General features: G+C 33.7%; 2 protein-coding genes across 2 annotated transcripts; one reads left to right on the top strand and one right to left on the bottom strand.

Moving 5' to 3' along the window:
• Positions 1-3,339: 3,339 nt before the first annotated feature.
• On the top strand, positions 3,340-6,267 carry LOC111920142 (mitochondrial phosphate carrier protein 3, mitochondrial). Its single transcript, XM_023915716.3, has 6 exons — positions 3,340-3,776; positions 4,386-4,747; positions 4,849-4,892; positions 4,973-5,187; positions 5,301-5,425; positions 5,514-6,267. The coding sequence occupies exons 1-6, from the start codon at positions 3,456-3,458 to the stop codon at positions 5,548-5,550; spliced, it is 1,104 nt and encodes a 367-aa protein (XP_023771484.1). The 5' UTR covers positions 3,340-3,455; the 3' UTR covers positions 5,551-6,267.
• Positions 6,268-10,153: 3,886 nt separating this feature from the next.
• On the bottom strand, positions 10,154-11,629 carry LOC111920183 (uncharacterized). The gene has a single exon (XM_023915782.3). It carries the CDS (start codon positions 11,489-11,491, stop codon positions 10,574-10,576), a length of 918 nt encoding a protein of 305 aa, XP_023771550.2. The 5' UTR covers positions 11,492-11,629; the 3' UTR covers positions 10,154-10,573.
• Positions 11,630-24,441: the final 12,812 nt, after the last annotated feature.

The raw sequence follows: 24,441 nt of genomic DNA, 5'->3' as shown, positions 1-24,441 counted from the left end.
ATTTTTTTAACTCAGATGGCCCTTATTTTATGTTTTTGTTTCATGTTTGGTCCTTGACAAAACTAAAATGACTGATATACCCTTTCTTGTTTTGTTTTATTTATTATTTAAATTATTAAAAAATTTCATGGGACCTGTTAGGTGCATTTCATGCATCTATTTTGTAGTTTTATTCCATAAAAGTGCATTGCATTTATGTATAAACTCATGCATTTTGCATGTTTTCGGGATTTTTCATGAGGCAATTTCATTCACACATTTTTGTGATATTTTAGGGACTTTTGGAGGTATGATATTGTTGGAGGAGGTAAATAAGAGTTGCGGACAAAATTTCGGGACTTGCGGAGCACAGAGGAACAAGATATCAAATAAATGAAGATTTTGGCTTTACAGATGTTTACACGACCGTGTAAATGGAAGCCTTGCGTTTACACGCCCATGTAAACGTAGATTTTTGCGCAGGGTATTTTTACGTTTACGTGGGCGAGTAAACGACAATGTTAATTTAAGCGGGCTGTGTAAACGTAAATGCGGATTTTAAAGCAGTTTTTCACCATTCTTAAAGGAGGAACCGATTTTTTCTTTAGGGGGTCAATTTTGTGATTTTGGGGAGCATTTTGAAGGAAATTGTTGCTTGAAAACACTTGGGAACATTTGATTTCATTTTGTAAGAACTTTAATTTCATTTTCTAGATTTGTGATCTTGTTATAGTCATGAATGGCTAGAACCCTAGATTCTCCAACTTTATGTTTTGACATTTGGATGTGATTTCAATCATATGACTTGATGTTTGCTTTCAATTTTCTATCTAGTGAATTTGATTTTGTCTCAATCGAATGTTTGATTCTAATTGTGATTCTTATTGACCATTTGAATTATGGTTAGATCATTCAAGTTATCTAATTGCAAAATCCGTAATTGTTTTGTAAATTGAACTAGGTAACAAGCACTAATTTGATTTCTATTGAATGAATTTAGTGTAAATCTTTTCACACACTTTTACACTCCCGAGCTTGTGAGGAGTATTAATTGTTGTTGGGAACATTCACATAAAGCTTAAAGCAACCTTTCAATCCAATTCTAAGAGTTTGTTTAAATTAGGTTAGTAAGGTTAGGATTAATCAACGAGCTTGTTTTGGTTAATTATTGTGGTGAATGGGAAGTGTTAGAGCTTGTTAACACTTTCAAGTACCAACTTAGATAGAATTAAACAAATATCTTGTCATCCATGGAATCACATTGCTAATTTGTCTTGCATAGAGTTGGAGTTCTCACAAATCCTGAATTTGTTTCATTTAATTGATCATTTACTTATTGCTTTATTCTTTTGTTTAAATCATCGCATACCAACCCCCCATTTATGTGATCATTATTATACCTTTCGCGAAAATGTATAAGAACTTGTCTCGTGTCTCTGTGGATCGACCCTGCTTACCTTGTATTACATTTTTAGTGCAAAGTAACAGTGTTTTGGAGTCATTTTGTATCCCTTTATTTGTTGGGTTTGACGCGCCTAAAATGACCCACGCCCTCCTTTCCCCTTCTAAACATGTATCTCTCTCTTCTAACTCAACCCTAAATCATTGGGGTGGCATGGAATATTATAGCCACTGGAAACCACCTCAATGCCGAAAACCACCACACCGCCGGAAAATCACCATAACCGCCCAAATTCTCCTTCGTCGATGGTCTCTCACCATCGCCTTCCAACATATACTTCACCATCTTATTTCCCTACATCCAACCTCACAATCTTCCCCATCACATTCTTTCTTTGACGATCAAGAATCGAAGGTTCTCCTTTCCTGCCATCTTATCTTTTTCGTTCTTATAACTCATTTTTAAGTTCAAGGTGCATCTAGGGTTTTGATCGAACGAGGGTTTTGGTCTTTGCTACAATCTACGGTTTTGATTTCATGATGGCAGCTTTAGGTGGTCTAGGAATCGTTCGTCGTACTTGAATGGGGATGAGGAAGGGTAGGTTGAGATGTTGATGCCTTCTTTTCTGTATCCTGATGTCGAAAGGGAAAATGGAGGTCTGATGGTTTATGGGGTTGAACGAAATTCCTTATCATCGATTGTTCCACTTCCATCCTTATCAACGACCTCATCACGTTCGAATTTGTTCCTGGAGGAAACTCCGATCTGGTTCCCTCTTCTCCATTCCTATGGTTCTAACTTCTCCCTTCCCCTTATTTCATCGAAGCCACCATCATGATTTTCTATAAATCGGTTTCATGATTGCTTTTTATTTTGGTTTAATTTAACGTTGATTATAGGTTTTGATTTTGATTATCCAGTTTGTATTTGTTTTGATTGATCAAGTTTGTCTTGATTATGTAGTGGCTTTCAAAAACTTTACCATGGTTGCGGTGGACGATGCTTGTTTTAACAAGGAAGGAAGAGGAGGTGATGATTGTTGGTTGTTGGTTATTTTAGTGGTGGTGGGGGGTTTAATTCGATGGCGGTATAAATGGTGTTAGTTTACTCCAGTGGCATACTCCGGCAAAGAGGAACTGGATGGAAGAATAAGTATTAGATTAATCATAAATATGCAATAACAAATTAATAGTAAATACATAAATAATAACATTAATTAAAAAAGAAACCGATAAAGACATAATAGTCTTTTTAGGTAAGAAAGATATCAAACGCGCAACAAAAACAAACAATAAGGACCTTCCGACATAAAAAAATAAGTTAAAGATCAAAAACGCAAATTACCAATACCACAAAGACCATTCATGCAATTTACTCTTTATGAAATAGAAAAACAAAGTCGTTTGACCTCCTCTCATTTTGAACCGGTCCACTTGCAAAATGCAAAACGACTTCATTTGATCATTTCACAATCCTATATTTTGAACAATCCTGCAAATTGTTGAAATTTTTTTAATTCTCTAAAATTAAAATTGTTCTTTTTACATTAAATAAATTGTTGAAATTAGACTTTCCTAACTGTTTAAGAAGTCTTTCTATGTATGTAGTTAAATTTTCATTACTGAGAATATGAAGTGATTCGTACATAACAATTTTTTGTCATACATAACAATGTATACATTGTAGAGTTGTATAGTGCAACATTTTAAAACACCAATGGTTATAAATGGAAAAAAAATATTATATACAAGTCATCTGTCATTAATTTCTATATAGCTATCAGTTTTTATTATTTCCTTTATAAAATGTTATTGATTTTACATTCGTGAATCGTGAGACGCCAAATCAAAAAAATAACTACCATACACCATAATTTTGGTGAAAAAAATAGTGGGCGGAGCAACAAGCTAATAGCCTTCAAATGCGCATGCATTTCCGAATCGCCTTCACCCTTCATCTTCCGCAATTAATGTCATCTTCATCTTTCTCATACGAAACCCTCACGTTAGCTCTCTGTGAATTCGAACCTTACCTCTGATCTCGATCTCGAAGAAACATTTCACGCACAATCACGATGGAATTCATGGATAACTCAAGGCGACCTTTGATCCCCAGCTTCCTCTACTCTCCTACGAGATTCATTGATTTTGAGCAAAATTTGACGGTGAATCAACGGAACTCTTTTTCGTCTTCGAGGTCTACGCCGTTGGTTTCATCATCGCCATCACCTTCGACGCAGAAAAGAGGTTTCGTGATACCTGCTCCTAGCGAGCAGCGTAAGATCGCGATGTTTTCTCCGGCTTATTACGGAGCATGTACAGCTGGTGGTATTTTCAGTTGCGGTCTCACTCACATGGCCGTCACTCCGCTGGATCTCGTCAAATGTAATATGCAGGTCGATCTCCTTCATCTCTCTATATATGATTTTTCATATTTTTACTGATTTTAAGGCTCAGATCGATAAGCTACATTATGCATGAACTGTTTCCAAGTCGTTCGTGCATTTTGTTTTATCTTCTTTTCCATATCTCTACTATTCATGTTTTAGTTAATCACTTGTGAGATGTATAGGTTCTGTGTAGTTTGACTATGCCTCTATCCATTTGAACTACGATTATGTTTTTTGAATGATGCTGCTTACAATACTTGATTAATGTTCAGCTAATTTTAACAAAATTACATGATAATGATGATGAACAATGAAATTAAAAGACATAACTATAGGTTCTGATGTTGATATGCATAGTTTTCGTCTTTCTTATGTTACATTGAAGCAATTCAATGTACATACATGTATGTAAATTGTCAGCATTGCTCAACAGAAAAGTAATCAACTAAGATAAAGGGGTAAATTGCTCTACAGCTACATTTGATTTCTTCTACATGATTGATTGATTGCTGTATGAAACACATATATTTGAGAAGTGACTCATGATTCAACAGAGCTTACTTGTTTATTCACTCTAATCTTAATTAATCTTCCAAATTATATCCAATTTCTCAGATAAACCCTACAAAGTACACGGGAATTGCTTCTGGTTTTGGAGTATTGCTGAAAGAGCAGGGAGTGAAAGGATTCTTCAGGGGTTGGGCTCCAACCTTGTTTGGTTACAGTGCACAAGGTGCTTGCAAGTTTGGATTTTATGAATTCTTCAAGAAAACCTACTCTGACATGGCTGGCCCTGAGTTTGCAACCAAATACAAAACATTGATCTTCCTTGCTGGCTCTGCATCTGCTGAATTCATTGCTGATATTGCTCTTTGCCCTTTCGAGGCAGTTAAAGTTCGTGTCCAAACAAAACCTGGATATGCCAAAGGTATTTCAGATGGCCTTCCAAAGTTTATCAAAGCTGATGGTGTCTCTGGGTATGATGATTATGATGATGAAATATCTCATTTCTATCTGTAAAAGTACATAATCTAGCACCCACTAATGATAATACTTCATTTATTCTCTTAATTAACAGGCTTTATAAGGGATTAGCTCCTCTTTGGGGACGACAAATTCCATGTAAGTTGACATCTATGTCTTTCGAACAGAAGTGAAAGTGAAAATATATATATATAAATATATGGTTTTACTTTTTACAGATACAATGATGAAGTTTGCATCTTTTGAGAAAATTGTGGAGATTTTGTACATGTATGCTATTCCCATGCCAAAAGATCAATGCAGCAAAAGGTTGCAGCTTGGAGTGAGCTTTGCTGGTGGTTATGTAGCTGGTGTTTTCTGTGCCATTGTCTCTCACCCTGCTGATAATTTGGTCTCTTTTCTTAACAATGCTCCAGGTGCTACTGCTGGTGATGTAAGTGTTTCCACTTTCCATATATTTTCAATTTCATCCCTCTTATTTTCCATTTTGATGTTTTATGGACAAATGATCTTCAAACAAACCATTTAAGTATCAAATATGAACAGGCTGTGAAGAAGCTTGGGATGGTGGGTCTATTCACACGTGGACTTCCTCTTCGTATTTTTATGATTGGAACTCTCACGGGAGCACAGTGGGGTATTTATGATGCTTTCAAAGTCTTTGTTGGCCTGTAAGTTTTTTCTTCTTTTAATATATTTAATTTTATTAATTTGCATTAATAAACAAACATGATTTGTGTTTTTCTATATAATTTTTAGGCCTACTACTGGTGGTTCTGCTCCTCCTGCTAAGTAAAGTTATGGTGAATGGGTGAAAGCTGAGTGAGTTTGTATTGTGAAGGGCATGCATGGTGAATGTCGGTATAATTAAATAACATTAGGTTAGATTCACAATCACAACTGTCATTGCTTTTGTTACTATTATTATAGATTACAAAATGAATGTTTGTTATGTATGACGCAAGTTAATTTCAACTTGTTTTTTTTTATTTTTATTTTTATTTTCAATGAGATAATTAATTATGATTATACACAAATATACCATCGCTATTTATCTTAAGTAAGAATTCATTATGATTACTTTTATGCTAAATATATTCATTGAATTGTTTGTAATAAAGGTGGCAACTCAAAAATTGCAAAATTTGGTTCAGACTAAATAGAGGCCGGTATAGGGGTTAGCATTAGGCCCGGACAAGCTTTTGGACCAGACCGGTTTTGCAGAAATTAGTGGACCTTGGACCGGATCTATTGAGGCTTACCATGTCTAGGTTCGGTTTGAAGGTCCAAATGCTCATCCCTAGGCTAGTATAGCAAAAATAGGAGGTAATCTATTACAAGATCACCATCTTAACATCTTTTAGGAATATCACAAAAAAATCGCATAAACTTTGCAAAATTATTATAACTCAGGTAGCTATTCCTTTAAGAGCATATTCGATAAAGCTAGTTGGTCATTGGAAGCTCGAAATTGTAGCTTCTATTTGTATATGGGTATGTTGCAAAAGTTTTTGGATTTGAAGTTTTTTTGTTTTCGCTAAAGATAGAAGTTTTTACTGTTGAACAAAACTTTTTTTTAAAAATTTAAGTGTTGAATACGCCATTGTTCAACAAAATAATTTGTGAAATCGCTCGAGTTTGCAAAATTACGATTTAAGGTCTCACACGCAGATACTTTAGTAAACATAGAAAAATCTTTATGATCATTGGTTGCCTCCTCCTTGTAAGGTATACCATTGGTATGACTACATGTCAACTACAAGTTGGAGACATGACCATGTCATAGTCGAACTTGATACCCTATCGAATGTGAGGATTTGGGGGAATACAATATCATCCATTTGTGACACTGTTGGTGAAGACCAAACAAAGAGTGTTAAAGATGATTAGTACCAACTTAGATTAGCAAATTATTTGTGCATCAATTCATAATTAACTTGCATTATAGATGGATAGAACGTAACCAAAAATTTTCCAATATGATTTATAAACCCTAATTTTTATTACATGCTTTGCTTTTAGTTATTTGAATACAAAACCCTCATTTTTCTTTTTTATCGTTTGTTTATCATTGTCAAAATACATCTAGTTATTTGTTGGTTTGACAAGCCAACCTAGAACAGCAACAAGTACTCAGAAAGTACTGAACTAGTATGAATTATGAAACAATTAATTGTTTGGGAATTTAAATATGAAAAATATTATAAGGTGATAAAGTTCATAACATAATATAACATAATACGAAAATAATAATAAAAAATTTTATGGTCAAATGTTAAACTAGTTCATATAATAAACATTTTAATCATGAAAATCTTGAAGGTGAAAGTGAAAGAGAAAAATGTATGATACATTTATCCGGTACCTTTACAATAGTTCTAGGGTTAGAATATTAGATAAAGTAAAAAATTAAGCATATTCATCTTGATTTTTTTTATGTTTTAAGTCAATCTTGACACTTTACTCGAGTTTGACCGAGTCCCCAAGTTTGTCTAAGTTTAAATAATACCGAATAATTTTGTCGAGTTTCTATTAACCGCCTTAATAAATAACTGAGTTTCGAGTAAACATCGAGTACTCAACCGAGTAGGTTGGGTTTCACAACATTGGATTTCAATATAAAATCAAATCATTTTCTTGAAATTTTAGAATTATTTATTTGATTTCATATTTGTACTTGAAATTTCAGAATAGTTATTTTTTTTGCCAAGATCCGACTTAAATGTAATTTTTTTTGCTAAAAAAAAATCTTTTAACGTGACATACAATTAGTCTAAGATAGCCCGTAATACCCTAATCCGGACATAATTGTCATTTTTTTCAAAACTTGAAATAATCGGCTATTTTGGATTAATCACTTCATTCATAAGATTGAGTTGGTTGGTGTTTGTCATGCTACTACCACCTCACTTTTTCCATATATTGTGAATGTGGCAAATGGAAAAGAGAAAGGGTGACAAGAAATGAGATAAAGAAAATAAATAAATAAATGACAAATAAAAAAGAAAGAAACGACAAACCATTGCCAGGATTCTTATCACTTTGACATAGGGATGATACCGAAACCCAAACCGAACCGAACCGAATTATGTCCGAATAAGCAATTCGAACTAGATTTCGGGTATTTATATTATGCTTATTCGGTTATCGGGTTATTCGGTTCGGGTTACCCAAATAAGAACTTATTCGGTTATAAATACACGACCTGAATAAGCATTCCTACTCCCCTTTCTCTGATCGATAAAAATCAAAATCACGATTTACACTTTAGTCATCGTCGTTCATAACAGAAAAAAAAAAAAAAAAAAAAAAAAAAATCAATGCTCGTTCTCGTTGTTTCAAAATCAACCAATCTTCTTATCTATTTGACTATTTCCAAACTCGAAATCACTTCTGTCGATCCTTCCTCTTGTTTCATACTTTAAAAAATCGACCATTCCTATTGTCTTTAAGGATTCATGAATTTCTTTTTTGTCCACTCATAGAAAATTGGGCTCCAACTCAAAAAAATCAAGTAAGAAATTAATTTTCATTTTGTTAATCTACTATGTAAATGTTATTTTTTCATTGTGTTATTGTGTTATGTTAAGTTTTGAATGTTTTATGTTGATGTATAAAAGTACATTGTTATTATATTATTCGGGTTATAGAATCTTAATACGGTTTATTCTGTTTTTTTTCAGTTATATTAGGTTCTTAATAATCTTGTACATGTTATTCGGGTTATTCGGGTAATACCCGAGCCAAACCAATTAATACCCGAACTGAACCGAACCCGCATTGGTTAATCGGTTTGGTTTTTGGCTCATGCAGTTACCCTTATTCGGTTTTAGGGTTATTCGGGTTCGAGTTGGTTCGGTCTGGCTCCAGCCCGAATAACATCCTACTTTGACATGCCATGAACTAGGATGGTGTTTACCATGCCAAGTATGTTCCACCTCTGCTTTACCGCGCTCCATTCCTCCCGGTCTAATTTTAATTTTTGGAAACAACACTTTAAATACCTATTCTTATTTTTTTTTATTAATTTAAACAATTAAATAACTAACAGTGATTAAAAATCTGATTTTTGTTTTCCTTTCTTTTGACTAAAAAATCGTCTATTTATTTTAGAGAAATTAAATATTCTTCTACTTTTGTTCCTACAAATTCTACTATCCAATTAAATGATGACATGTGTCATATTAGTATATTAAAATATAATTAAATGAGCATTAAATATTACACATATTACTATTTCATTGGGAAGGAGGATTTTTAGGATTAAAAAGTAAAAGAATATTTAAATAAATTTTTTTATTTAAATAAAAGTAACATTTATCTTAAATAAATCTTTTGTACTTTTCTTTTACTTTTTCTTTAAACAAGGGGGGTTGTAAAAGTTTTTGGGCTAGTTAAATTATGGGCTAAATATTCAAGAGCCGAATATTTGTTTCTTTATCATTTGAAATTCAAAGAAGAGCCATGAGTTCCTTTCTTTTATCTTATCATCATAATTCATAAACAATTAAACCCAATTACATTTCATAATACTTTTACACATTTCACCGAGTTACCTAACAAATGAATCGGTTTATACTTATTTTTTAGATGTTAATAGTGTTTTAGGCGTGAAGAAGTGGTGTATAATTGGTGCACTAATACCTCAATTCTTTGTAATTCTTTGTCTGATGTACATCACTGTGATTGGTTTTGGCATTGTTCAACTTGCCATTTAAGTGGATGGGTTAACCCGCAAATTTTTTTTGTATATTTATTTTTTAAACAACTAAATTTTATAAATGATAACAATTCATTATATTGACTTGAACATAGGAAAAACATAACAATATTGATAATTCTGGGAAAATCTCGTTGCACATTGAGTGATCAAACATTGCAAATATATATATTTGTTCAACGAAAACCATGAGATTTTGTGTACAAATCCAGCATCACATTCACATGGGCAATGTACATTATTGGTGCAAGTAACATGGGTTTATTTTATTTTATTTTTGGGTTTCTGTTAATGTTATTTTACTTGGTTTTTATTTGGTCCTTATGGGTCGGGATATTTCAGAGTTGTATTACTTATTACTAAATCGATTGTACCAACATCTTTATGATTCACAAGTATAAATAAACTATCCATGATATTTCAAGATAAACACCTGCAAATATCACATTTGAGATTTGACCATATTTTCAATCAAGGAAACTTCATCATAACATATCATATCAAAAAAGATTCATGAAACAAAAAATACTATTTTTAAAGGGCAACTGCCACATCATTAACTGGTCCCACAACAAAAACCAATGTGAGAGCAGTAATGCCCAAAAGTGGAAACGGAATCATATGGTCCCATATTCATCAATTAGATCGCAGATTTATATGAGGATATTTTAGCAGAGAATGATTGTGAACACGCTATATACATGTAAAAATGACCATAATGCCACAATGCATATTTCTAACTATTGCTTTCTCTTTATAGACAACATCAACATATAAAACAAGTTATAGCTACTTTCAACTACTTATATCTATATACCATAATACTGCATATAAGTTGAAGTCAAATATTACCATAAAGAAAGCAAAAAAAAAAGGAAAGGATTTTATCACTACAATTGAAGTACACAAAAAAGGGCCAAACCAAGTTCAGACATTCTGTCTTTTTCCGACTGGAATTGGAATTGGGAATTCCGACCTCAAGGTATTCCTATCACCACCTATTCCGGGCCAGATTTCCCAAGCTACAAACTTGATGGTTGTGTGTTGTTCACAAGTGACTTCTCTTCTTCAAAATCAAGATTTCCACCATTAACGACCATCAAGAAAACCCTTTACCAAGCTTCTGAATTGAACAGAACATTTTTCTTCGGGAACCAACTGCATTTATCCCCATATCTTTAAGATCTTCTAATGTCAATAGAGGTAAAACCTCATCATCAACCTCATGTACTTCAAAAATTGGGGCGTAGCGACCTAACCCTAATTGATTCAACCAAACCCTAACGCCATTCCTTTCTGGGTTGTTATTGTTCCAATTTCTTGCATCGGTATCAGAAGGACCATCTGAAACCCTAACCCTGGTTCCATCTCTAGATCTGGTGCCATAATGCAAGTCTCTTTCGTTATCCATAGATAGATTCAAACTTGGCTCCTTTAATTGACTACCGGAACCTTCACGTTCATAATCCGTATATCGATCAACATCGTCGAAATCATCTTCCTCTTCGAACTTCTCATCTCCATCGTTTATCTTTGAAACCCAATTCGATCTGACGCGTTTTGTCGTCATCGAAAACCCCCTTTTCGATTTCGCGGAATCCCTAACTTTCCAACTACCAATCGCAACACAATCCAGAGGATTATTGTTATTACTATTACCTAGATTGTGATTACTCTTGTTTCCGCCATCCTTATCTTCGACTCCGACATCTAGGGTTTCTTGATATTCCATAGCGGCTCCGCCAGATAGGTTCATAAGCTGTCTGGTTTTTGAAGTTTTTGCTTCTTTTGAAGAATACCTCCATTGTTGCTGCTTGGTTCTTCTATGGTTATCGTAGGTGTGTTGATCTCCTATTTCACCTAATCTGACGCTGGGCCTGCGCTGTCGTTTAGTTGGACCTGGGACGGTTTCTGCCGGGGCACCCACAAGAGTGCCGCCGCCGCCGCCGCCGCCACCGACGACGCCACCACTACCGCCATTAACCTGACCCTCCACCGGTGGTTGCACTTCAGCCATTTTCACCCGAAATAGAGAAGAAAATGTAAAATTTGGTGTTTTGAGAGAGAGAAAGAAGGTAATTTATGTCGATGACACGTTTGTATGCCGATGAAAGTGTGGCATCACATGTTATGCTGTTCATTTCACTCCTTTCGTACATAGATAAATATAAGGGCAAATCACTATATTTTTATGCGTTTTTTTTAGAAAAACTCTATTATTCTTTTTGGTCAGCTATTGGACATAAAGTTGCCAATCTATCACTTTATTAATAATTTTCATAGTTAATTTTGTTAAATTTTTATAAAATCAATCCTAAAAATTTAAATTTGGTCTCTGTAGTTTGTAAAAATTTACATAACATGTCCAAAACTCGATTTTATGTTTTTTTAACTTCTTTATTTTTATTTATTTTTTATTTTTTAATCAAAGCTAAATTTGCTTTTATATTTTTTAATTTTTTTTTATGTTTTTCGTTCTTACTTCATTTTTTTTTTGTTTTTTATTTTATTTTTTAACTTATTTTTTTTGTTTTCATATTCATTTATTTTTCATATTTTTTTATAATTTTTTTCGTTTTTTCTTTATTTCCGTTTTTTCATTTTTTTTAGAAAATCAAAAAAACTCAAACACAAAAAATATAATATACTCTAATATATTCATACACTTTACACTTTCTAAAAAATTATCAAAAGAAAATATCAAATTGACGAAAAAGAAAACATGACAAAAATACAAAAAAAAAAAAAAACAAAAAAAAAAACAAAACAAATACGAAAAATATAAAAAAAAATATTCATACACTTTAATATTTTTGATAAATATCAAAAGAAGTTTTCAAATTGAAGAAAAACAAAAAGTAAATTTATTTTATCAAAAATAAAGAGAAATGAAAAAACGAAAAAAACAAAAAAATGAAAATAAAGAAAAAAGAAAAAAATATATATATAAAATATGAAAAATAAATGAATATAAAAACGAAATAAAAGAAGCTAATATATATATATATATATATATATATATATATATATATATATATATATAACGAAAAATATAAAAAAATTAAAAAATATATAAAAGCAAGTTTAGCTTTGATTAATAAATAAATAAATAAATAAATGAAAATAAAGAAGTTAAAAAACATAAAACCGATTTTTGGACATGTTGTGTAAATTTTTGCAAACTATAGGGACCAAATTTGAACTTTTATGACTGATTTTGAAAAAAAAAATTAACAGAATTAACCATGAAAATCGTTAAATGGACTAGAGTGGTAACTTTATGTCCAATTTGTGGCTAGAGCCAACCAAAAAATAATTTTAGGGCTTTTCTCAAAAACGTATGAAAATATAGTGACTTTTATGGTATTTGCCCTAAATATAAAAAAGAAATTTGATAAAAGACTTAGGGAGTGTTTGGCTTAGCTTTTGAAAGGCCAAAAGTCCTTTTAGAAAAAGATAGAAGAGAAAAGATGTTTGGTAAAAATATTTTAAAAGCTACTTTTGGGATTTTGTTTGGTAAAAATATTTTAAAAGCTACTTTTGGGATTTTGATATAAGGAAAACTGATTTTTTGGAAAAGTCAAGAAAACTTGATTTTTTATAACTTTTCCCAAAAGTCTTTTTGGCCTCTCAAAAGACAAGTCAAACACCCCTTAATATTTTAAATCAATTTATATAAAAGTATCAAATTTTATTTTGTTAATAAAAAAAAAAGTCTGGATCACCATAAAATTCAAATCAACTCTTTTTTTTACCAATAAACTATTGTTTACCCAATTATCTTCAGAAAAGTCTCGTTATTTGGTTCAGTTTATGAAAAATATAATTTTTTTTATTTAAACTCTTACCCTTTCACTAAAAATTTAGAAATTTTTTGGTTAAAATTTTGAATAAGAATAAACGTCATTAAGCTCCATAAAACTAAAACTTAAATACCTCTATAACCAACTATTTGCCACAAAATAATGACGTTAGCATTATTTTGAACTCATCATCGTTCATATAACCTATTTCTCATGAAAATTTATGTTACATATATTATAAGATATTCAAATTATGTGTTGAACACCTTACTTTAATCTACCTAAAAATAGGTTAACAGAAAACCAACTGTTATGTTCATATGAAAAACCATTAATTGATGACAAACCAATCACTATAATAGTAGGTTATGTGATGTTGTATGGATTATAGAAAAGTATATGAATTTTATCATTAAGTCTTAAGCATATATAAACAATTCCTCTATGTATTAGTTACTTTATAAACATAAAGTAATTGATCCACGGAGGAATCATAAAGTAATTGATCCATGAATCAATTACTTTATTGAAAATGGATTATACAAACGTGATGAGTTCAAAATGATGCTAACTGTAAGTCCCCAATTCGCTTGTGTATCAATCATATTCGTTTGATGGTGCGGAATCCCAATCAAACGGGTGATGCAGATCAAAATAGAAGAGAAGGAGAAGAAGAATAATATGAATCTGCAATGTATTGATGAATGGAATGATGCTCCTTTACATGAGATTCACACACAGTAACACACACTTAAGCTTCTTTCTCTCTCTCTCTCTCTCTCTCTCTCTCTCTCTCTCTTTCTTTCTCTCTCTCTCTCTCTCTCTCTCTCTCTCTCTCTCTCTCTTCTCTCTATTAGCTGTACATACATATTTATGACTCCACTAACACTATTTACATGAGACAGAAAACCACAAATGGGTATAAACCAATATTTTTGACCCACCAATCTCCCCCTTGGTTTATAGCTTTCTTTTCTAATTGACTCAACAAGCTCCCCCTAAAAAAGTAGCTGCCTTTTCTTGTCAATCTCCATTTTGAGCTTAGCTTCAGCATTTATCTTCGATTTCTTCGCAGCTTTCATGATGAACATGATGAATCTTCAATAAATGACTTCATATTGAGCACTTGGGCTTTTCTTCAGAATTTGGCTTTGAACGCACGTTGGGTGAGGAGGCTTCTTGAAAAGATTTTTAAAAGATGGCGCTTTCAGCTTGAGAATTTTCAGAGAGAACAATAGAGAGATCTAATCTTCTGGATCACTTCAGCAGGTTCATGAATAGCAGCAAATTGATTGAGGAGGCTTCAATCAAATATGTCACATAATCTTCAAGTCAGCTTCACCTTACTTTCGGGGTAGAAAAATTGAATGTTGAAATAATAGTCTTCATTTCTTGATCCTTTGAATGAGAATTCTTCGATGATCACGGATGAAGCCTTGGCTCAGAAAATCTCGATACACACTTCATGAGTCTCGTCTACATCTGAATTCACTTTTCAAGACAAAACAAAACTAAAACAAAGCTTATCACATAATATTTTTGGATTTTTTTTTATTTTTCTGAACAAGAAATAACACTATTTTTGGATTTTTAATTTTCTGATTTTTGTTTGATTTTTAATTTTTTTAATTCTCTCCCTAAATTTGTGCATAGAGGAATACTATGAATAAATTTAACAAAAACAAAAATAACTGGGATCAAAGTTGTGAGACAATCTTAACTTTGTTTATCGGTACCTTCGCCTTCATGAATAGATCTGGTCAATTGTCGGTATTGTGGTCCACTTAAACCCAAAGAATATTGACAAACTTTTATAAATAAACCATTTAGCCGATGACGACCACGGGTATTGTTGTCCACTTAAATTAAGCAGCGAGATCTACAGGCAACCTCTAAATGGTTCAATTTTAGTTGCACTAGAACGTGTTCCCCACTTCCCGATATACCTTTATTATCAAGAACTTCCAAAGAACCCCTTACTTTAGGTGAATAGACAATTATTAATGAGGAAGTTAGATTTAGAAATAGGTGCATATTGTGTGTCCCAGGTCGGATCTCTTTCAATCACGCAGAAGGGACAACGTATGACTAACTAGGATAGAGGGATTGAGAGGTAGAATGTTACATATGTTGTGTTCCAGGTCGGATCATTTTAATCACGCAAAGGAGACAACATATGGCTCATAGAAAGGAAGGATTGCATAGATAGAAGATGCAGAGAGATAGAATTGCATATGTTGCAGTCCAGGTCAAATATATTTCAATCACGTAGAGGAGGCAACATATGACTAACAGAAAGTAAGCAAGAAAATAACCTTCTATAGACCTAATTTATCAGAACCCCTAGTTGCCCTATCAGAACCAGAATTAAGGACATAAGTTTGTACATCAAGGAAAAGTTGAACCATTGTTCTAGATGCGTATTAATTTAGTGTATCCTATGGGTTCCCGTGTTTATCTCACTGCTCAATCTACCCGAGCGTCGTATGGTCAGTCCAAACAATCCTAACTAAATCCACACTGTCAAATCCTTCGTGCCTACCAGTACATTGAACAAAGAGTCTAGACAATTCAGATTCAGTCCCTTACACCTGTTTAGACTGCCCGTTACCACTTTCTCTTGATATCACTTCCCAAACAATACCTACTAAAGAAAAAACTATAAGAAAGAAAAAAATTGTCTTCAAAATGAATCAGTTTAAGATAACCTCAGGAGTATCGAGAAGAAAACTCAAACAGTAAGTCACCGATTGAATTTGCATCCAGAAGGTCCGAGAACAACACGCATAATCTCATAACATATTAGAAAATTCTTCACATCGTTAAGCACAAACCCCATGTGTGATCCTCTCCTTTCTTCCTTTTCCGCAAAGGACACATACTCTCACTTGAAGTTCTTAGTGTTGTATAGTTTAGAGATGTCTCCTATCATGTGCCTGGAACAGCCACTATCAACAAACCGAAGTCTAATGATATGCCTCCATAGCTGCTCCGACACAGATCGGGATTAGTTGGTCTTTGGAACCCAGTCCATTTTGAAACTTGGTTGACCTTTGTCATCTGTGCAAGGAACTTTCTTCCATGACATATCATGTATATCACAAACAAAAGATGAAGAAATATTAGAGTCATTAGAAGATTTGGGAGATTGAAACTTCAGAACCCATCTATAGTCAGGTTTGACCCATTTCTTGCTCACTCGGTTGGGTTCCTTAGCACTGGCTTGGGAACTTGAAATCAGCCGCCGAGATGACTTTGACCTAACCAGTCTTTGTTTTACTGGAGCATCTTTTGAGCTTGGCTTCTTGGCCAACATTCCCTTCTTGTCCTTGGGATTTTGATTCTTGGCCTTCGGAGTTGGATTCTTGGCCTTCTGCGCATTCCAGTCACCATTGCGCGATTGTGACCTGGAAGGGCTTCTTTTGTAGAATCTCCCTCGTGGTGCATTTTGCCATCCTTGTGCATAATAGGGAATGTATGCACGATTAGGTCAATTTCTGGTAATATGTCCTGGTGTTCCACAGTGAAAACATGTCTTTTTCTTCACTGGGAAATTGTTTCTTACTGCCCCTAGTGGCGTGTCATTGCCTTGTCTCTTATTGTTCCCATAAGCACAGTTGCAGCAGGCATTCTGATTAGCTTGAGTTGGTGGCATGTATTTACCAACAACAGGTTTGTCAAAAGTAACTGAGTTAGAAGCAACAGATTCTAAGTTCAAGGAGTCATTGGTTTGACCATCATCAAAATTTGTAGAACTAGAATTAGTTATGTTCTCCTTGTCCTCATCATCTACTACTTTACCTGCACAAGAAGTAGAAGTATTAAAATCATTCAGCTCAGCACTTTCTGGCACAACCACGACAGAATTATCAAAGATATCATCAAACATCTCAAAAAAATTTGAGTCATCAGACTTTGACACACTTTCTTCAGCTGCTTGCTTGCAATGACTTAATGGTGGATCTGCATAAGAAGTAGAAACATTAGTATTATCAACCTTTGGACCACTTTCCAACACAGATACAATAGGTTTGCCATACACAAGATATGGTTCTCTGTCAATTTCTTCCTGGGTCATAGGGATGACAGTGTAATTATGATTGAATGGAGGAGGAACTTTATCATACCCTAAACCCTTTTGCTGGTTATTTTTAAATCGCAAATTATTTTCCAGCATTGACGCAACTACTTCACTTGACACATCAAATTTTCTGAAATTAAAATTTGCATTTTCAAACTTAATTTTTAATGCGTCAAGCTCGACAGTTGCAATGGCAAGTTGTTTTTCGATAAAATTGTAGCTCTCACATTTATTGCTATAATCTTCCTGTAGTTTTCTAAAGTCTTGAGTCGTGATTTCTAATTTTTCTTTTAGAGGTCTTTGGCCTTTTCTAAGGGTATAACTTTCATACTTAAGGTCCTCATTTTCCCTTTTTAGTAACTCAATTTGTTCACGAAGAAATTTAATAGTAGTTTCACAAGATTGAGAACATGAAACTTCAGTAACTGGGATGTTTGAGGAACTCATTTTATAAAAAAATCTCTTTAACTAAAAACTCAAAAGTCAACCTTAAAAGTCAAATTTAAAAAGTCAAACCGAAAAGCTAAATTTGAAATATTGAAGGTTAAACGAGAAAGTCAAAGTTTAAAGTCAATGGTCAAACTTGAAAAGTCAAAGTCAAAATTTGAGGTCAAAGGTCAATTTAGATATACAAAAATTAAAAGCTAAAATTTTTGGGTTGAAAGTGGAATTTTAAAATAAGAAATTTTTTGAATTCTGGGCTAAAAGTGGAAAAAATGCGAAAATAAGAACCGAGAAAGCGAAGCTTTAAGATTTAAAAACGAAAGATGATTAGCATGTGATATGCTAGATCAGATGGTAAGACGCTGGTTTGAGAAAGGGAATGGTGCGTGTTCGAATCTTGGCTAGCCCAAATATTTTTGAATGTTGAACGAGGCTGCTGAACGCTGAATGAGGCTGCTGAATGCTGAACGAAAGTGGGTCGAACTCGTGCTGGACCGAGAACCTTGCTGAGCCGTAAACGTCCAAGAAACCCTTATTCGTGATTACCATCGCCGCCGAGAAACGCTAGCCGTATACGTTTCTTCGGCTGAAAACCCTCCTTCGGCCGGTAACCCTTCAATGGCCGTGAACACTTCACAAATTACGTGAAAAACAACTTTTGTTCCAAAACTCGTTTTTATCAAAAACACGAAGAACAAAACCCCCTAATTTTCAAAGATTTATCCAAAAACGCAAAAATCCGTCAAAAATAAGATCAAATACACTCCAGATCTGGCCAAATTGATTGATACAATCCAAGCTCTGATACCAATTGTAAGTCCCCAATTTGCTTGTGTATTAATCAAATCCATTTGATGGTGCGGAATCCCAATCAAACGGATGATGCCAGATCATAATAGAAGAGAAGGAGAAGAAGAATAATATGAATCTTCAATGTATTGATGAATGGAATGATGCTCCTTTACATGAGATTCATACACACTAACACACACTTAAGCTCCTTTATCTCTCTTTCTCTTCTCTCTCTTAGCCGTACATACATATTTATGACTCCACTAACACTATTTAAATGAGACAGACATCCACAAATGGGTTCACGGCCGTAAACACGTTCACAGCCGTAAACACCCATACAACCATAAACTAGACTGAAAAAATATAATTGCCTAAAAAAGTAAAGTATAAACCAATATTTTTGACCAACATTAACATCATTGTTTTTGTGGCAAATAATTAGTTATATAAGTCTTTAACCATTAGTTATATGGAGATTAATGACATTTATTCTTATTCATAATTTTAACAAATAAATTTTTAGATTTTTAGTGAAAGAGTAAAAAGTTGAAATAAAAAATAATTATGACTTTTTCATAAACTTAGCCAAATTTTGGGACTTTTCTGAAGGTAACCGGGTAAAAAACAGTTTACCGGTAAAAAATGTTGTTTTAAATTTTTTATCCGGTAATCGAGACTTTTTTTTAACAAAATAAAATTTTGGACTTGCATAAACTGGCCCATAATATTTGGACTTTTTTTTTTGGAGATTTTCCCAATATAAAATGACTTAAAAAGAACAATTAATTCACGTGATATTTTTTTTAAATGGTCAATGTATGAAATAAGTCAATTCATGTGATATTATTTTTTCAGTAATTTACATGAATCGTCTCTTGTGCAGGAATTAAAATGTACATTTAGTCTCTTTTAAAAATTAATTCGGACCATCCATTGTTTGTTTAAAACGTGCACATCTCATCACTCGTTAGTTTAAATTTGCATGTTGCATCCTTTACCAGACATAAAATGATTTATCCTCACTATTTTATTTTAAATTTAATTATAATTTTTTTTACACTTTAAATAAATAGAAAAAACAAATTTCAACCCTATCACACACCTTACTCCAACCTAAAATCCTAACCTAATATACAAGTATCTCTCATTTCCATTGTTCATCTCACAAAAAATCACTAACACCACCATTCGCTACCATTTTCATCATAACCACTGCCTCTCTCTCTCTCTCTCTCTCTCTCTCTCTCTTTTCTCTCTCTCTCTCTCCCCTCCCCTTTCTTCTCCGATCTGATACCCCCTTATCTCAGATCTAAGATCACCGTCGAGGATGGTTTTAAACCGTCAAGCAGGGTTTCAAATAACAACGGTGAAACAAGCAACCGTCGGGAGTCTTGAGAGAAGATAAAGGGTTGTGGTCGTCGTTCTAGAGCATGCTCATCGGAATCTGGTGCCCGTCTTCTCCGAAAAGAACCTTTTCAGTTTCACTTTCAAAATCGAACCCTAGATATGACGAAAACGGCGAAACCATCATCGATTTCGACATCCTCTTTCTCGATCTTAATCTCTTCTACACCACCACTGATTTGATTTGTGGATTAGAATGACTTTTGGGTGAAAATGGTGGTGTGCAGGTGGCGAAGCTTGTGGCGGTGTTAGTGATTCCACTGGTGCATCTGGTTTCCACGTAAGTAGAAGGAAAAGGGGAATAAGAAAGGGGAGCGGTGGGTTAGGGTGTGGGTGGTGGTATTTATTATTATTTTTCTAATCTAAAATATGATAAATTAAATAAAAATAAATAAAATGACAATATAGTCATTTCATGTTTGTATGGAAGAAGCATGCACCTTTTTATAATATAAAGGACGGTCCGAATTAATTTTTAAAAATAGAGACTAAAAACATACATTTTGACAAGAGACGATTCGTGTAATTTACTTTATTTTTGTAAATGATCGTTTGTATGAAATAAGTCATATGAACTAATAAAAATTATATAATATGTATCTTTTATATTTGTACAAAAAATTGTATCTATTTATTTCCGGATTGTTATTTTGAAATACCTAATATTATCGTTTTTAATCAAAATATCATAGTTTACACAATTGTATCATATCTACTTTTTATTTGCTATATTTTTTATTTTTTATTTTACTTTTTGTTAGATACTAGTAAAAAAAACAAAATTAACTTTTTCAAAATTCAGAATAGTTAATTGGATTTCAGATTTATCGTAGAAATTTTGATATAGTGTTTTTCTCAGTTTGAAATCCAAAATTCGGTCTAAGATGTATTTTTTTTTTTCTTTTGCCAGAAATATATTTTTAATGATATAAAATTATTACAAAATTACTTATTCAAGAAATAATGGTGCTTTACCAAAAAAAATCGTCATTTCTATAACATTAACTTATAATTTAATTAGTTTATTAATTAATTATGAAATTTAGGGATGAACAAAACTGAATTGGAAATATAAAAACCAACGAAGCGGATTTGAATATCTATAAAATTCATATAAGTTGTGCAGTTAGTATTTGTATTATAAACTCATGGGATAATGACTTAAAAAAGTAATATATTTTTCGATTTGTATATATTTGGTCATTGAGTTTTTTTTCATCCATATTTACCCCTTCAACTTATTAAAATGTACACATTCAATCCTTATGACCAGTTACTCCAGGTTAACCGGAAAAAATGACTTAATAGGGTAATATATTTCTCATTTTGTAGACATTTAGTCCTTAATATTTTTGTATACATTTAGTCCTTAATATTGTTTTGTTTCAAAATAAGTCATTTTTGTTTTTGTACTCATTCAGTACTTATGAATGATTTCTTTAAGTTTTTCTCACGACATCTTACGTGGGACAATTATTGATGAAGTGTGTGGGGCTATTGATGTTTATGTGTAATGTCTCATTTTCACAACAAAAAATTTTTATTTTTAAATAAGGCAAAACTCCCTAATTATAAATTCATTATTAAGAAAAAACGTTTATTCCAAAATACATTTATCGAAAATCAGAGTAATATAAGAAACACTGAATCCTCAATATTGTTGATGAATGTGTAAAGTCCTACCTTCGCCTTCCCACGATCAAAGATAGAACCTGAAAACATAAACAATTGGGTAAACACAAAACTTAATGTGTTTCCCCCAAAATACCCCATACACCAAATGTATTATAATGCATAACGGGCCCACACTCATCAAATTGGAATACCTTGGCCCAATCAGTCATCGAACGGGAATACCAATATACAACATGTCCAATCAGTCATCGGACTGGAATACTCAGGTGTTTTTGGTTTGCCACCTCAACCCAACCGCTCTTATCGAGCCTCCGTGCCTACAACTTACAGCCGGCCCGCACCAGGTATCTTGGTCTACATCACATAGCAGGACCGCCTCGACCTATCCCACCACCATATGGTTATCCCGTGTAAGATGTAGTGGGTAGGGATGTCAACGAGACCAAATGGAAGCGGAAATAGTTGCCCCCGCCCCGCCTCTGAAATCAGTTGTTGCCCACGCCCCCAGCTCCCCCGTTTACATAGTCCCCGGTCCCGCCCCCGGTTACCTTCATCGCTATAACGCCCGTGTTTCCATGCTAGGCATTATCCTTGATGTAATATTCTAAGTTAACCCTTGTAACTCTTTTTGGAGTATTAATGATGAAATATTTGAGTATTATGTGAATTATGTGTTTATTTTCTTAATTATTATAATTTAATAAATTAAGAATAAAATAAGCGTCAAAATTAAAGTATGAGATAAGCCCGATATGTTTGCATAAAGATGTAGTGGTCGAAACAAGGATTCCGAAGATATAAAGAATGCCGAAATCCGAGTTATAACGAAGAAGTTATGACCTGTCGAAGTTTCGCGACAGAACCGACAACGCTGAATGACGTAAAAAGTGAAATTTACGTTAGAGCGATATTTAGCCTTAGTGATCTAAACGAAAGTTGTAGAGTTCGTTAAACCGAGAGCGTGCATAAAAAGAACGCCCAAATCTGACTTCGTATGAGGAAGTTATGATTTTTCGAAGTTTCGACTTAACAATATGCAGCCCGAATACTCGATTTGAGATCGCGCAGTTTTTAGCCGAAACAATCTAAACGAGAATTGAAGATCTCGTTAATTGTAGTGAAACGATGAAAAGATAGGCGAAAACGGACGTCGGATGAAGAAGTTATGATTTTATAACGGAGTTTTCCTGTCCCGGCCTACTAAAAATAAATAATAAAAATAAAATCAAAATTAGTCGACTAAACGAAAGTTGTAGAGCGTAGTCTCACCTACGTGGAGATATAAAGAACGTCGAAAACAGAGTTCGTATGAGGAAGATATGAATTTTTGAAGTTTATTAAATATTTTCGATATTTAATTTATATATATATATATATATATATATATATATATATATATATATATATATATATATATATATATATATATATATATATATATATATATATATATATTTCGATATTATCCGAAGGGGGAGAGTCAGCGATCCTATCCAGGTTACGCCCAGCGTAACTAGGATTTACGCCCAGCGTAAATCGAAGTTCCAGCCCCTATAAAAGGGTGTCGAGGGCAGCCGATTCTTTTGCTCATTTCTTCCATTTCTCTCGCGTTTTTGCATCGTTTTTTGTGCAAGAATTATCCCGAAGCCCCGGTATCATTCCCGAGCCCCGAAGTAAGTCCCGAGGTCCCAAAGATCCTGAGAAGTAAGATTCCCGAGCCGAAGCTCTGCCCGCGAGGAGTCCGGTTTTTGTGAAGATCTTCCAGATCTGCCGAAGAATACTACTTCTATAAGCCGTAGTGTTGTCTGATCATCTTCTGATCAAGTGAGTGTGTGGTTACTTTCTTCTAAGGGAAAATGACACATACACCCTATGAAGTTTCTAAGGTTGACCCTTTTAGTCATTTAAGTTTTTTCGTGGTTTTATGAGGGAACCAACTTGTGGACAACATGTTCTTTTAGTCCCCTTTACTTGTTTTAGTCGGTTTAGAGCACACGTATACAAAACTTGGGGCCCACCTCTCTCTCACACACAAACACACCAGAAAAAACCCAGAAACAACCAAAGTTGTTGCCTTCTTCAACCCATCCTCTCGTCTTCCTTCTATTTTGATGGCAGATTGATCCAATCACCACCAAACCATCGCCATGGCCAGTTGAAGCAAGCCTCCTTCTATTTTGATGGCACACAGATTCCACCAGGCTTCAACGTCCGTTCAATCTCTCCAACGAATTTATCTGGATAAAGAGCATGGTCAAACACATTCGAAAACTCAAAGTCAAAAGCCTTATCATCAAACGGTTGATGATGAAAATCACCCTTGATCACAATAGGCGGGTAGGGTACAAGATCCAACCCGATTGAATCATTAACTCCGACCTGTTTCAAAGCCTCCACTTCCTGCCCAACCCGAGCTCCAACACAAAGCGCCTTTGATGAATTTGCGAGCAGTTTTTCTTGTTTTAATTGGAGAAAAAATTGGGTGAAAACCCGAATCTTTTGGTCCCCATCCCTGGAGGTCCATATTTTTTCGGAGTTTTGGGTTGGTGGTTTTGTGAAGCTGGTGGTGGATGTGAATGTTGTAGGAGGTGTATTTGGGTCGGATTTAGAGTCCGTTGATGGTGATTGTACGGTGGCTGGAGTTGGGGTGTTTGGATTGTAGAGAGAGAAAGATGAGGTAGAAAAGAGAGAGGAGAATTAGAGAGAGAAAGAAAGCTTTGTGTGTTGATGATTTTGGTGGGTTGATTGGTTCTTTTATGTCTGCAACTGTTATATCTATATCAGAGGATACTAAAGAGCAAAACA

The sequence above is a fragment of the Lactuca sativa genome, chromosome 1, assembly GCF_002870075.4.
Source record: "Lactuca sativa cultivar Salinas chromosome 1, Lsat_Salinas_v11, whole genome shotgun sequence".
Classification (NCBI taxonomy): Eukaryota; Viridiplantae; Streptophyta; class Magnoliopsida; order Asterales; family Asteraceae; genus Lactuca; species Lactuca sativa.
This window is presented reverse-complemented; position numbering and strand designations above follow the sequence as displayed.

Excerpts from the sequence above, each read along its gene's own strand:
- LOC111920142 (XM_023915716.3), top strand. The coding sequence starts at position 3,456 with ATGGAATTCATGGATAACTCAAGGCGACCTTTGATCCCCAGCTTCCTC. Across the intron at positions 4,748-4,848 it reads AAAGCTGATGGTGTCTCTGG|GCTTTATAAGGGATTAGCTC; the intron begins GTATGATGATTA and ends CTTAATTAACAG. Across the intron at positions 5,426-5,513 it reads TTCAAAGTCTTTGTTGGCCT|GCCTACTACTGGTGGTTCTG; the intron begins GTAAGTTTTTTC and ends TATAATTTTTAG.
- LOC111920183 (XM_023915782.3), bottom strand. The coding sequence starts at position 11,491 with ATGGCTGAAGTGCAACCACCGGTGGAGGGTCAGGTTAATGGCGGTAGT.